This window comes from Lonchura striata, chromosome 5, assembly GCF_046129695.1.
Source record: "Lonchura striata isolate bLonStr1 chromosome 5, bLonStr1.mat, whole genome shotgun sequence".
Classification (NCBI taxonomy): domain Eukaryota; kingdom Metazoa; phylum Chordata; class Aves; order Passeriformes; family Estrildidae; genus Lonchura; species Lonchura striata.
The window spans coordinates 42,184,459-42,199,996 of NC_134607.1; the positions used below are offsets into that span (position 1 = coordinate 42,184,459).

Genomic DNA, 15,538 nt, shown 5'->3' on the forward strand with positions numbered 1-15,538 from the left:
ACACTGCTGGAAAAATTTCCCTGGAGTCTCTTTGCCAGAGTCAGTTCTTACTACAAGTAAGAACTGGATTTTAAATTCAGGTTTTTTTTTTCCTTCTCTTTTCAATTTTCTTCCAGCATATTCCATTCAGGGGCAGAATGTTCAAATGATTAGTCCCTCAAGTGAGTCTCACCAGCAAGTTGTAGCAGTAGGGCAACCCTTAGCTCTTCAGCCACAGGGAACAGTTATGGTAAGTACAACTTGTAAGTGATCTTACTTTGCTTAACTATTTCTTGCATCTCAGTGTGTCTCAAAACTAAGCTACAGATGCATAGCATTCTTACAAATAATGGTGAGCTGAACTATGATCCTAAGGCTTTAATTTGGAGCAGCCCTGGACAGTAAAGTTATCTAATTGCAAAGAATTCTTACTCTTGGTTTTTTTCTGAATTCTAACTCAGAAGTTCTTATCCATTCCATTTGGAAAACTCTAGATCTCAGCCGTGTTGTGCATGTGTGAAGGTGCCCTTAAGATGGACTGATTTTGTGGAGATGATGCAATTAAGCTGGAGTGCTTGAACTTGGGTAATAATGTGAAACTGCGGGGAGAGGACAGTGATCAAATCATAGAATCACAGGATGGTTTGGGATAGAAAGGACCTTAAAGATCATCTCATTCCAACCCACTTGCCATGTGCAGGTCCACTAGACCAGCTTGCTCAGAGCCCCAACCAACCTGGCCTTGAACACTGCCAGGGGTGAGGCATCGACTACTTCCCTGGACAGCCCAGTCCATTGACTCACCAGCCTCACAGTAAAGATTTCTTTCCTAATACTGAAACCTGTTCTCTTTCAATTTGAACCCATTCCATCTTGTACTGTCACTACATGCGCTTGTAAATAGTCTTGCCCTGTTTTTCCTGGAAGTTCCTTTCAGTTACTGGAAGGCTGAAATTAGGTTATCCCTAAACCTTCTCTTTACCAGGCTGAACAATCCTAATTTTCCCAGACTTTCGTCATAGGAGGGGTGTTCCACCCCTCTGATCATCTTGGTGGCCCTCCAAGAGATCAATGTCCTTCCAGTGTTGGAGACCACAGACTGGATGCAGTGCTCAAATACTCATATTCAGTTTCACCAAGATAAACCTGAGAGAAGGAGAGATACTGAGAACTACTGCTCTAAAAATATATATATTCCAGTTGTGCAAACAAAATATAAAGTACTTCAGTAAAAATTGGAAGTTTGCTAGAAACACTATCATTGTGAAATGATAAAAATTGGATGTCTGTTTGGTTGTTGTTTTTTTTTATTCATAGCTGACATCAAAAAATATCCAGTGTATGAGGACATTACTTAACTTAGCTCACTTCCATGGAGCAGTTCTTGGTACATCGTGGCAACTTGTTCTGGCTACCCTTCAGGTAATATTTCCCTCACAGGAAATATTTATGTTTTGCTGTCACGCCTTGGTGTTTTGCTATAATTTGGTTTTCAATTGCTCAGTGAGCAATAGAAGAAGCTTTGAATCTTCTCATGGTGTACTATGAATTGCCTTGACTAAGTACAGTAGCATTTCTCTTGAGTTCTGTTTGTCTGGAAGATTGGTGGCTAGCTTGAGTACAATGCTAATTTCTTCTCTGCCTGAAAAATGATCCTTTTGTATATTTCAGCATCTTGTGTGGATTCTGGGACTGAAGCCTAGTGTTGGGGGTGCACTAAAACCTGGAAGAGCTGTGGAAGGGCCAAGCACAGTAAGCCTGATTTGTCTGTTTTTCAGTTAATGATTATATAGTATTTTCTATTACAATCTGTATTTCTGTCTTTTTTCAAGGTTCTCACTACAGCAGTTATGACTGATCTGCCCTCTATATCCAGCATGATTTCAAAGCTTTTTGAAAACTCACAGTAAGAAACCTTATATTGTAATTAAAATAATATGTGTATCAAACTTGACAGTGTTTTGATAGCAGTTATTTTTCAGGTACCTTGACGATGTGTCTTTACATCACTTAATAAATGCCCTTTGCTCCTTGTCTCTGGAAGCCATGGATATGGCCTATGGAAACAATAAGGTACAAAAAGTGTTATTTTTTTAGATGTTTTGATGAAACTGGCAGAAGACTTGCACATTTATTCTTTAAGCTCACTATTTCTAATACTAAAACTAGTAATAACTTTGATGCTCTAGATTAAAAAATAAAATATGAAGCAGATAATGTCTTGTTTTTAATGGTTCATACAGATACTAGATTCTCTGAACATCCTCACTGCATTCCTGTGCTTTTTAAGGAATGTCATGTGTTTCCATTAATAAGGTTGTAGGTGGATGAAACTTTTAAAAGCCCTTGTAATTTCAGAGGTTAGGGATGCTGAGTAGCACAGTATGTTCTGTGAGATGCTCATTTTCATTTCAATTTTCTCTTCAGGGTACTTCAGGGAAAGCCTGACAATTAAGTATTTAAAAACATTATAAGTCATATTTTACTTGGGAAAACTGTAGTTAGTAATCATATCAGCTTCAGTAAACAACCTTTAGCCCAGAAAGGTTGAAGACCCTGTGATTGGGTAAGATTGAATATATATTCTCCTAGTCATAATCTTATCCCAGAGGAGAGTTTCTGAATGATTGTCCTTAATCTTTTCCACTAGAGATAATTAAGGCAGAGAACATGTTTTATAATATTTTGTTGTTACAGCAACAGAGAATGAATTTAATAAGCAAGTTTGTGCTTAAAATCAGTTGAAAATTAGAGTAAGAAATCAGCAGAAATTAAAAGAGATCATTTCAGTGCAACAGTCATTTTGACTATATGTTGATTTTAGAAAAAGTAAAATTGAATGAAACTTAGCACAAATATTTGAAGATTTATTTGATGAATGGGAAATGTATCATATTCCTGCAGAGCATTTGTGAAGCAAATGAAAGATAAATAATTAGGATACGATGAAACGAAACATTCCAGGTTTTTCCCATGTAATCTGGAGCTGAGAGCTGCAGTGGGGAGAAGGCTGTTTTGCAGAGCGGGCTGGAGCGGGGCCGTGCCGGGGCGCGTTCGTGCGGCGCCCTCGCTGCGCGGGCTGCTGCCCGCTGCTGCCCCCGTGCGGCCGCTGCCGCGCCTGCCGCGGGACCAGCTGCCCCCAGCAAAACGCTCTCGCCTTGTCGGCCGCCTCAGTCATGTGCTCCATTACATTTTATTAAGGAACCATCACTTTTTGCTGTTGCTAAACTACTGGAAACGGGACTAGTTAACATGCGCAGGATTGAGATTCTTTGGAGACCTCTGACCGGGCATCTTCTGGAGGTAACTAATGCCTTTTATCACTTGTACTAGAATTTAGTTTGTATTAATGAAAATACCGTGGAAATATGTTCTTAACATGTAATTTAAAAAAAAGTATAAATTATAATTATATATTTTGGTTTAGGCACTTTATTGTTGCAACTTGAATGCATTATGATTTGGATTTAAAAGTGAATTTATTATATTTAAATTACAATATTTTAATATCTCTTGGTAACTTTGTCTTTATGGTGCTGTCAGTCTTTATATGTTTTTGACACAGCAGTGTTCAAAAAGATCAAGTAATTATACTTCATATATTTGTTCTAATTAAAGTAGCACGAATTTACTGTTTCACACAGTAGAAATATTTAGAATGATTCTGAAATAGAATCTTCCTGGAATTGAAGGCCGAATATTTATTAAGAAAGGGTTGTTTGTTTGGTTGTTTATTTTAATATTTAAGCTAACTACTGAATGCTTTCTTTAACAGAATACTGTTCAAGTATAAAAATGTCATAATCCTGTTGCAATCTTTTTAGTATATTTTAACTTCAACATGAAAAATATACTTTATGAAGAAAAAAAAAACCTTACATTTTTAATTAAAACTAAAAACAGATGATTGAATGTAATTGTAGTTTTAATTCTCCACACAAGTATATAGGAGAATAAAATGTGAGAACAGGGTTTGTTTTAGAGTGGGTTAAGGAAAAGGCTTTTCTTCCTCAGAATTCAGAATGTATCAAATACTTCCTTAACACTAGTGCATTGTTTCAACCAGTATCAAGGATTGGCCATATCTTTTTATGGAAGCCACATATTATATGCTTTATCTAGGAGAAAAAAGAAACAAACACTTCTGAGTTTAAAGACTTAAAGCACAGGCATCTCTTGTTTATTTTTTGCCCTACAAAACAATGAGGTTCACCATCCACATCTTGAGACTGTTTTCCTCTAGGGAGCAGTCTGTTTCAGTCTGTTACCCATACAGTGCAGATAATCTGCCACTATTTTGTAGGAAATAGTGTCTTTTATTTTCTTTCAAAGTATACTGCCTTATTTTCTTTTAAACCTAAGTTGTTGAGGTACAGTAAGGAAGGAGGAAACATCAGGTATGATTCAGTTAAACACAGCCTGGGGGAATAGCGTGTTCCCTGGTTCTGGAACTAGTCATCTGGACAGAATCAGGGCATGAAGTACTTCAAATTATCTCTTTTTATTTATATAAATTTTTAAAAATGTAATTAAATTAGGAGAGTGGCTATTTTTTATACTCATTTTTAAGCATTAAGCTATCTCTTCTACATTGTTCACCTTTTCAGTTTGGCTAGTGGTTGATAAGAGAATGGTCCACCACTAAAAAGCATCAGCCTTCTTTATTATACTGTCTTGGACTCTGGGTTCTCACACCATCAGAGCTAGGGCTGGAGGGGTGTGTGGGAATAATTGCATAGTGGTCAATGAAACTGTACACCTCCCACATTAGTTTGAGGGTAATGTATTAGATGCAGCACAGTTCATACTAGCTATCTAAGAAATTAATATGCACAATGTTTTTAATTTTTATATTCTAAAAAAGCATTTGTGAAAGTTGTTAGGTTTAGTGAATTTAGAGACAAAGAGAAATTAAGGTATGCATTTGAATCTCAAGCTTAAAGATGCTCACTGTTGCTTTATCAAGTTTTGAAAATACTGGAACATGAGGTTTATTTTGTCTTTAATATGTAGTTACTTTTTGTATTTGAGAGTACAGAAGATACTTTCTTTGTTGGCTACTGTCATGCTCACTTGATTATGTTAAGCAGTGTGTGAAACTTCCAGTTTTGTAGCTTTAGGTTAAGTTAAACCTGAGAGTCTTAGACATTTATTGAAGGGCTGTTTGGTGCTTTTTAAGCAGTCATTATCAGAATTAGCAGTTAGTTTATTCATTTTGGAAAATTTGTTTACATGAATTATATATGTAATTTTCATTGTTTTCTTTTGTGTCTTTCCTGCTTCCTATTACTTCCTTATTCAGAAGGTATGTCTATCCAAATGATAAATTTCTTTTTTTACTATGAAGCCAAATTTTACCATTTAGAGATTTATTGTATTATTCTTATACTATTGTATGTACATTCTTATATAATTAAAATACCAGTTTTTAATGTATTATATATGTTGGTTAAATAAAAATGACTTTAAAGAAAACATTGCTGTATTTTCAGGTCTGTCAGCATCCCAACTCCAGAATGAGAGAATGGGGAGCAGAAGCTTTAACTTCTCTCATTAAAGCAGGACTGACATTCAGACATGATCCTCCATTATCTCAAAATCAGGTAAGTTTGAAAAAAAAAAAGGTAAGTTTAGGAGCAGATCCTTTCCTCCTTCATTCATAAAACAACTTTGCTATTGAGTGTATAAAGTCTGTAACTGTAACATCAGATGTAACTGTTATGTACCACCACATGCATTCTAATGAACTATCCTCTTTAATTTTTCAAATACCTAAGTACGAGTGATGCTTGCATATTGTGTTAATTTCTTAGAACAAATTATGGGTTACCCCCATGAGTGCAAAACAATTCCAGAATATTTAGTAGTATATATGTGATGCTGTGGCAGGTAGAAAATGTGTTGCCCAACCTTCTAAATTACAGCTGTTCAATCCATGATTAATAAAGCATTCTAATATTTTTACTGAGACTCATTGGATATTTTTCCATGGTCTCTTGAGGAGGAAGCTGAGTGTAGCCCTGCTGAGCAAGCATAAAGTTGATGACAATTCTTATGTAACTGTAGTAGCTTCTGTAGCTGCTTCCTGAGGAACCTGGAGAACATGAGCCAGGAAGGTAGACTTTCTGCAAAAGGCTCTTTATGATCTGAATTTGAGCATTGAGTGATTGAGATACTGAATTAATTCAATGAATCTTTCATTTGTACTGTATGTTTTTACTCATACATAAGAATACTTAAGGATGCTAACATTTAACTGATTCTTAATATGCTTTACTGTTTACTTTTAGAGACTGCAATTGCTTTTATTGAATCCATTAAAGGAGCTGTCAAACATTAGTCATCCTGATATCAGGATCAAGCAGTTGGAGTGTGTGCTACAGATTTTACAGAGTCAGGGTGACAGCTTAGGACCTGGTTGGCCATTGGTGCTTGGAGTCATGGGGGCAATCCAAAGTGATCAGGGGTAAGTGGTGGAAATAAAATTTTAAACTCATGTTAGGTAAGAACAGTAGAAAAAATTCTGCTTACATTTTTTGTACTTTAATAGCCACTTCAATAATCATAGTTTCATTGTAATTTTTGGCTTGTGAAAAATTTTACTCAACAAAAATACACTTTTTAATTCTTCCTGAAGCTCACTTTATTTTACTGAATTAATCTTCCAAAAGACAAGCATACTATTCCATTCTACGTTCTCCTGTAGTCAGCATGCAGTATACACTGTACTCAGTGTGCTGTTTAATTTGATCTTGACCATCTGGTGAACACATCTCTGGTGCTTGCCAATACTTCTATGTGAATCAGCTCTTGCTCAGTTTATCTATTGTTTCTTTTTCTTCTTAAATCTTCTAGTAGACTCTACTGTGTGTTTTCTTCTGATAGCTCTCTCTTTTTCTTGAAGCCTTCCTACCTAAATGGTTCCTGGTAGCAGCAGGATGGAAGATTATTTACTGGCTGTGGGTGAATCCCTTGACTTTCACAATTGACTCTGTTGCCAGCAGAGGTGGCCTTGTTCTCTGCCCACAAGGGAAAGTGAGAGATGAAGTTGTAATGAGTATTTTTGAAATGAGCAATGAATTGAACATCTGCCTTTCCAACTGTAAGCACCAAGGATTGTATTCACACATTCAAATCATATTTACTTTTTTTTTAGGTGCTAGTCAAGACTAGCAGCAGGATAGGTCATCATATAACTCTAGTGTCAGTAGAATTCTCCTTGGCATATCTTTCCTTTTGTCTCACCTTTAGTCTTCTGGTCATATAAAAACCTAAAGTCCCTTCAAATGCTTAAAGGATTTTGCTCTTGGACCAGTATTGTTTGCACTGGGACCTACCAAAATTCCCAAGGATTTTGGCATTCTTGGGTGTGATCTTTTTTTATAATTAAGCTGCCTTTGGTAGTTGTTGTTTCCACACTTGGTGCAATGTGTTCCTGCATGCCTTTTGGTTTTCACTGTTGTTAGTGATGAATGAAAACCACTACAAATTCCTTCTCAAGACAGTCTTCAGATCCCATTAAATGTCAAACCCATAACTCACTGGCCGACATCTCAAGATGCTACTAACATCTTGTGTTATATCTTAGTCTCCTCCTACAAAGTATATGTAATAATCTACTTCCACTATAGCACTGTTGGTCCACATCATGTTAAGCAGAGTAGGAAAAAATGAAGCATGCCTCCTTTTCCATGTGAAAAAACTTAATTTTTTACCTAAGTTAGCAGCTGTGAGAACAAGATGCAGATGCTACTATCATATTTTAAATATTAACTTATTTGTGAATAAGGTCTTGTGGTCAGTATCTTCCCTCTGATTAGTGAACATCCTGGATTCCAGGACAGAAATCCTTTTACCTTTCTGGAGAACTTCTTTCCAGGCTTTTATAAATACAGAAAATGCTGTTTTGATAACCAAAAACCATATTTTGGTCACTTCTGGATTGTACAGTACTATCCTGCCAACTAGAAGGAAGCCTGTCTTTGAAGAATTTTTCAGTGGAAAGCCTCTTAAGATTTGTCACTGAGCTTAAGTTTCTTCTATTTATAGTTACCTTTTCGTGGTCACCGGTAACACCAAGGACAGTTTGACAATTTCAAGAGTTGTATCACTGTTGCTACTTGCATGAGGAACTTTAAAACCTTTCTTCAAGCACATAGTAGTTTTGAAAAACTGTTCTGAATTTGTTCTTGTAGCCTTGCATTTGAAGGTTAGAAAGACAGGTTACTTTCACAGTAACTCAGTACTTCAAAATGAGTAGTGGAACTATACTTTGATTTCCTGCCTTGTTCTCTTTTCACTTAGAATCCTTGAAGGTCACATACCTCTGAAACTGTACTGGAGGGAGCACTGCAACAGTTTTGGGTCTGTTTCACTTTACAGACTCCTCTAATGAGTATGGGGGAAATATTCTGTGAGTCCATCCTTCATCAGTATAGCAATGATAGATACTTTGATCTTACATGGTAGGATGGATGTTTCTCTGCAGTATTCATCATATTAGAGAATTATTAGTTATACCATTACTGTCCATGTGAAGTTTCTTGTGTATTTCTCTGGTTTCTATATTATGTTGGCTTTATTTCCACAATACAGTGGAAATAACCCACCTCTGATTTTGATTTTGGATTAATAAAAAAAAAAGCATTTGTTATTCTGGAATAGGTAACTGACATGTCTATTGTCTGAATTTTTTTCCCAGGATATATATCCTGAAGGACATCAAGTTTCTGTATTACAAAGCTTTGAAGTTATTTCTGTTGTACATTAAACATTGAAAAAACCCTGCAGTGAAATTTAAATGCAGCTTCCCTATTTCGTGTTACCTACACTCCACCACTCCTTTTGATTCCTTCATTTTGTCTGTCACTGAACAAGATTTTAGTTGTAAATGGCTTTGCTGCTTCTGAGAACTCCTTCTTGCAAACCTTTCTTGTACTATATTTTTAGGTTGTATTCAGAATCTAATTCTGAAGGCAAAGTAATTATTAAGGATCTATTTAAGGGTAGATATTTTGAAAAGTTTTTGTCTGATATAAAGTAGTATTGAAGCAAGTAAGACTACGATTATATTAGTGTGCATCTTTCCTAAGAAGTAAAAACAATTTTGCCCACCTGTTTGGCATTCTTGAAGTAATTTGTAACTGCTAATATGAGAAACTCTTCAGAACAGCATAATCTTTAATCTTCCAGATAATCTGGAAGATTATCATGCTTAAATTAAGCTTGGTTTGTTTGGTTTTTTTGTTTTGTTGGTTTTTGGGTTTTTTTTGTCCTTTGTGTTTTTTTTCAAATGTTCTGGCTAACACATTTGAACTAACAAGCCTTAGAACTCTAAAACAGAGAAATGGACTTCACTATGTAAAATTAGCTAAGGACCATTGGAAAGTCTAGACTTCCAGCTCCACTAGGTAGTTAACATGGACTAAAACTACTTCATCAGAATTATAAGCTTCAACTTAAAATTATATCGCAAAAAACACATTTAAAGTGATGCAAATTCTTCTCAAAAACATTAATTTCATTTTAAAAAATTATTTAATAATGCTATCTCCTGAGGTATTGTATTCAAAATATTTCCATGCTCTTGAAGAAATAAGAAATGAGTGTGTGTGTGTGCTTTGTTTTTGTTTTGTTTTTTTAAGAGAGTCCTTAATACGGACTGCATTCCAGTGTCTTCAGCTTGTTGTGACCGACTTCCTTCCTACAATGCCATGTACTTGTCTGCAGATAGTTGTTGAAGTTGCAGGAAGCTTTGGACTTCACAATCAAGAGCTAAATATTAGTTTAACTTCAATTGGCTTGCTGGTGAGTTTTGTATTAACTTAGAGTGATGCTTCTTCTGGCTTTCATTTTTGCTTTTCTTTTTAAATGAAAAGTTACCTGTAGTCATTTATACAAATGAAAGCCACAACCTAGTTTTTTGGGTTCTTACTGAGCTCCCATGCTGTCATTTTGAATCATAGGTAAATTGAGTGAGCACATCTTACCTTTAATCTCCATGGCTCCTGCCTTACTAAAAGAAATAGTATTGCACTGTAAGCATGTTCATCAGTATCTTATTTTAATGCATTTTTTGTATCCCCATAATGGGATCCTAAAAGCTGAGAAAGAAGAGTAATTTTTGGACCTTGCAATATTTATCTGCTGATCTTATTTCACCAATGTAGGGAAATTAATATCTTGATATACTTTGCAACATACTTCGTGAAAATAAGAGGCAATTTATTTCATGATCATTAAAGCATTACCCTGTTTTTATTGTCCAACACCATATGTCTTATTTATTTTGTAGTGGAATATTTCAGATTATTTTTTCCAAAGAGGTGAAATAATTGAAAAGGAGCTAAACAAAGAAGAAGCAGTGTTGCAGAAACAGGCAGAAGAAAAAGGAGTGTTGCTGAACAGACCTTTCCATCCTGCATCACCATTTGACTGCCTTTGGTTATGCTTGTATGCCAAGCTTGGTGAACTGTGTGTGGATCCCCGGCCTGCAGTTAGAAAGAGCGCCGGGCAGACATTGTTTTCTACTATTGGTGCTCATGGAACTTTACTGCAACATTCAACATGGCACACAGTAATATGGAAGGTATGATGTGTAAGCTTCCTCTTAATGTTTTCTAAAGAGCATTTATGTTCTATTAACCATTGACCATTTAATAACCATTATCCCTTAGATAATTTATTTGGACTTTCTAAAGATAACATAAGGTGGCAGAAACCTGATCTCTTGAGTTTTGGGAATGATTTTTACACTTTGTTATCTCTAGCCTTTAAAGCCTCTTTTAAAATACTATTTTAATATCCTAATTATTTAGTTTTTACTCAGGAGTGTGATAAAAAGATGGTTTCCTTCCTACAAAAATGAATTACTTAGCTTTTGTGTGAAAATGGAGATGTTTGATGGTTATGTGACTGGGTTGATCTGGTACTAGATGGAGCCTTGCTTTGCATTCTGATTTGAGTCTTTCAAGAGGAACTATAAAATGTTGTGTTCTAAGTCACGGTCATGTTTGTTGTGCTTTAGGCTGTATTTGAGCCTCCCTGTTATACCTGTGAAGTGTCTGAGATCCACTGGTTTTAGCATTCTCTTGGTGCTGACACTGTTCTTGGTGGGTTTGAGTGTGCTATTTCCATCCCTTCTCAAGCGGCTATCAGTTGACTGATTGTTAATCTTGACTGCTGTGGAAACTGTTTAAAACAAGGGAATTTTCAGGGTGACATAGTGACAGAAAGTTGTATTCATAGCAAACCAACAAAAACCAGTAATTCTTTCATTATCCTATGTTATTTGAAAAGTTGCATTTTTCCTCTTTTTTTCTGGCTATTACAGGTTTTATTTCACCTGTTGGATAGGGTTCGAGAATCTTCTACGACAGCTGACAAAGAGAAGATTGAATCAGGAGGAGGCAACATTCTCATTCATCATTCAAGGGATACAGCTGAGAAACAATGGGCTGAGACATGGGTGCTAACACTGGCTGGAGTTGCAAGAATATTTAACACTAGGAGATACTTACTGCAGCCTCTAGGTAAAATTTATAGACACAGTGATTAACTTTCTGCTTTTTTATGTTATTTTCAGTTAATGTACTGGGCAAGAAGCTTAGTCTTAGCTCAAAAATGTTTTTTGTTGTGTCGCCTCAAATGTTATGAAAATTATGGCGTTACTAATTCATGCTTCATAGAGCCAAAAATTGTAACTACAGATTTCCTCTGTCACAGTACTTGAGGTTAAATCTCAGTAGTCACAATTCAGTCCCAATTCTATGTGCTAAATAGCTTTAAATTATAGTAGATTGATAACAATAATATGTTGTCTTTTCTTTGTTCTTGTCAGAACATGCTTTTCCTTTGATCTGTGTAAGGGAATGCAACACTTGCCTGTAACTCTTCTGTGGCATCAGTGTCAAATTTAACAGTACTCTGAGAACATAAAGAGAACTTATCTGTAAAGTCAGTGGAGTATTGGACAATTACATTGTTCAGCTGCATGTAGTAGTATTTTTCAATGTCTTTATAATTTTTACAAGGAAAAAAATGCAAAAGGAATAGAGAATATATAGCTTACAAAGAAAAGTCCTCATTAGATTAATCTACCTACAGCATCCTATAGTATGCAATTAATCTATATTAACCAAAATTAAATAAATTATTGTATTTTATTTTGGTCATTTGTGATACAAATGACAGCTAGTAAGTGTATCACTCATTTTCAGAAATGTGGTAGAATGTAGGCTATATTAAACTTGAGTTAAAATTAAATAAAAAAATTAGAACTACTTTGATTATTCAAACCTTGTAATTAGCAATATAGAAAATTGAAGGTTAAGGCTAAATTTAATGAAAAACTCAAATGCCTCAAATGAAATCTTTCCACAATACAATTATCAGAGCATTTTAAAATAAATTCTTTATAAATGAGTAATTGCATTATTTTGACCCTAATTCCTTGTTTGGGCTTAACCTTTCTTGACATCAACAGGCATCTAGTATGTTTAAGAATAAATCTGGTTTACTCTACTGAATGAAGAAAATGTATTTTACTGGTAGGGGATGTAGTATGTGATTTTTTTTTTAATATCAAATTATATATAAAAGTCAAGATATAAAAGTCAAGTGGCCACCTAATCTCTTGAAATTTCTGTGTATTAGACTAACAAGTACATGAGCAGCTTTTTAGAGAGGCAGAGTGGGTGGGAATGGGAATAGGAAGCAAGTTCCAAAATTATTTTTTCCCTCCTCTCTCTTTTTTTAAATAGGAGATTTTTCCCAAGCTTGGGATGTTCTTCTTGATCACATCCAGTCAGCAGCACTTAGCAAAAATAATGAAGTTTCCTTGGCTGCTCTGAAAAGCTTCCAGGAAATCCTACAAATTGTTTCTCCTGCTCGAGACTCTGAGAAACCTGAGACACCACCTGCCATCAATGTTTCTGTACCTTTGGTGGTAGGGACAGCTACTGCCACTAGTCTTGGCAGATCATTCATGAGAACTGACTCCATAGGAGAAAGAATAGGAAGATATAATGGATCTGAACCTCCTGTAATAACAGATGAGATTGAAGATTTGAATCTCTGGTGGGCAGCCTGGAACAGCTGGTATAGGATTGGATCAGAAAGTACAAGGCCTCCAATTACTTGTGATAAATTGACTTTCATTCCCAGCCAGCCTTTTCTTACAGCTTTAATTCAGATATTCCCAGCTCTTTACCAGCACATCAAAACTGGTTTCAGCATGGATGATCTCCAAAAGCTGGGTGTCATTTTGCATGGTGCTGTTTCAGTTCCAATCAGTTCAGATGCTTCCCCTTTCATCCTTCCATCTTACACTGAAGCAGTTCTGACAAGTTTACAGGAAGCAGTGCTTACAGCTTTAGATGTTTTACAAAAGGTAATAATGCAATTTCTAGTGTGTGAAAGGTAAACTACACTGTGTGCTACTACTGCTCTACAGAACTATATTTTGGTGATTTAAACATGATTTAAAAAATTATTTATAATTGCACAGTGTGTTGTATTTTAACAATAGATTTCCATTCCTGCTGCAAAATAGATGCTCTGCATTGAAAGGAAAGTTGTAATCTTTATGAAATGTGCTTTTGCTTGATTGCAGAAGTACCTTAAGTGTTGTGCTGTGTTTGTAGCCATTTACATGTCCATCTAATATTCAAGTACTGTTGATGTTGATACTGTTGATACTGATGTTGATACTGAAGGTCTGTACATGGGGATGGAAGAGCAGTCCTACAAACAGTGTTCCATATGATGTCCAGGTGCTGCCATGAACAGTCAAGAAAGAACAATGATTATGAGAGGTTAAAGGTTACACAAGGCATAAAATATAGAAGGTTTTATGGCAGATTACCTACATTCTGGACTCTTATTAATCAGTTATTTAAGGAAAATGCTGCATCTCTGCTTAAGAAATTCTTTCTATAGAACTCATGCTCAAAGAGCACTTTTCATGCAAGTAAATCTAGAAACAAAAAAGAGGGTGCTCTTTCTCTGAAAGCAAAAAAGAAAAGAAAATAGTACTGCTTGTTTCTTTCTCTTTTGCAGTTGTAAAATACCTCCTTGCAAAATTCAGTGCTCATTCACAAAACTTATTTATTTAAAAGAAGCAGAGTTGATAATGAGTTAAGTTATGCATTTATATTAAGCACTACTTTTAAAAAAACACCCCCCCACCCCTTCCCCAAAAAAACCCCAACAAAATAAACATACTTGGGAAATGCCAGAATTAAAATATGTACATGACCTGGCTTCATTCCCCTTGGGCTTTCATGTTAGGACTACTTTGCTTAACTGTGTGACCATATATTCCCCCCCTGCTGCTGTCAGGATGCTGCCCCATTTAGCTCATGGAATGCATGCTGGGTGCCAAACGAGCAGCAATTCAGTGTCTTGTTTTCTCCTTTGCTTAGTATGAGCAAGGTATATATATGCAAACAAGGTAGAATAATTACCTTGCAGCCATTCCTTTAGCTGATGGTTTTAACAAATATTCATTAATGTATTTTGAAAACAGAGGTATAAGAATGGCATCATAAAAAGGCTTAGGTTGGAAAGAACCTTGAAGATCATCTAGTTCCAACCACTCCTGCCATAGAAATGCTGTGAAGTGAATTATTTTGTTTAAATATCAATTCATTTTGCTTGGATAGAAGTTAGTATCAAATCTCAGTTTTTTTTATGTGGGTGTTTAAATAACATGGAGTTGTTTTAAAGCCAGTCATCTCTACATTTTCATCCTTTTCCAGTCAGGCTTGATCCTTTTCTATCCTCCCTTTTCCAGCAGGTCATTCTAGCCCAAATCCTGTTTTTCCCATTTGATCAGTCCATTTATTTCTCTCAGATTTTTCTGGTTTTCAGTCTCCTTATGCAGATGATCTTAATTTCCAAAGGCTGAGGCATTAGGGCTTTTCAAAGAAGGTTAAAGTTTTTAACATGGGGAAAAAATTGCACATTATTATACTCTTGTTCTTGTCAAGATGTTTTAGCTGCAATAACTCTACATGAGAAAGTGAGACATCTTTCCTTCCCCACTCCCAGTGTCACTGGGTTACCATGGCAGTTATAAGCCTTTGCAAATACAGACTTCCATTAGATGGTACCTCAAACCTCCCATCTGACCTATAGTTATTTTACTAACACAACAGCACTGAAGTTCCTAAAAACATTTCAGTATTTTTGGACATCAGTAAGTTCTGTGAAGTTGTGTGATTGCTCCTCTTGGCTGTATGAACACAGTACAGTTCACATGGCAAGGCAGCCAGACAGTGCTGATGTGAACCAAAGGCCACGAGTCAAATGGTTTTCCTTTAGGCCAGAGTACCTTCTTCCTGTCTTGAAATCAATTTATACTCTCAGGAGTTCACACAGAAAGCATTAAGGCAGGAGTACACAGTGGAAGCATTAAAGAAGAGTATGTAAATATTTGCAATCTTTGAAACAAAACATTTCTTTGTGTTTGCATGTAGCATCAAGTTCTTTGCTGATACAAGAAGACTTGGGTCAGTTCTGATTTTCTCTGAAGTTGTGGAACAACTTTGCAGTTTGA

At 35.8% G+C, this 15,538-nt stretch overlaps 1 protein-coding gene across 5 annotated transcripts in view; it reads left to right on the plus strand.

Moving 5' to 3' along the window:
* Positions 1–15,538, plus strand: part of MON2 (MON2 regulator of endosome-to-Golgi trafficking) — a 64,706-nt gene that overhangs the window by 32,056 nt on the left and 17,112 nt on the right. For all 5 annotated transcript variants that reach the window (XM_021547424.3, XM_077783491.1, XM_021547426.3 and 2 more), the window contains exons 15-26: positions 117–229; positions 1,297–1,401; positions 1,651–1,731; positions 1,812–1,885; positions 1,962–2,052; positions 3,181–3,282; positions 5,472–5,582; positions 6,270–6,445; positions 9,624–9,786; positions 10,274–10,567; positions 11,312–11,510; positions 12,741–13,369. In XM_021547424.3, the coding sequence (XP_021403099.1) occupies positions 117–229; positions 1,297–1,401; positions 1,651–1,731; positions 1,812–1,885; positions 1,962–2,052; positions 3,181–3,282; positions 5,472–5,582; positions 6,270–6,445; positions 9,624–9,786; positions 10,274–10,567; positions 11,312–11,510; positions 12,741–13,369 (2,138 nt within the window). The remainder of the gene's footprint in view (positions 1–116; positions 230–1,296; positions 1,402–1,650; positions 1,732–1,811; positions 1,886–1,961; positions 2,053–3,180; positions 3,283–5,471; positions 5,583–6,269; positions 6,446–9,623; positions 9,787–10,273; positions 10,568–11,311; positions 11,511–12,740; positions 13,370–15,538) is intronic.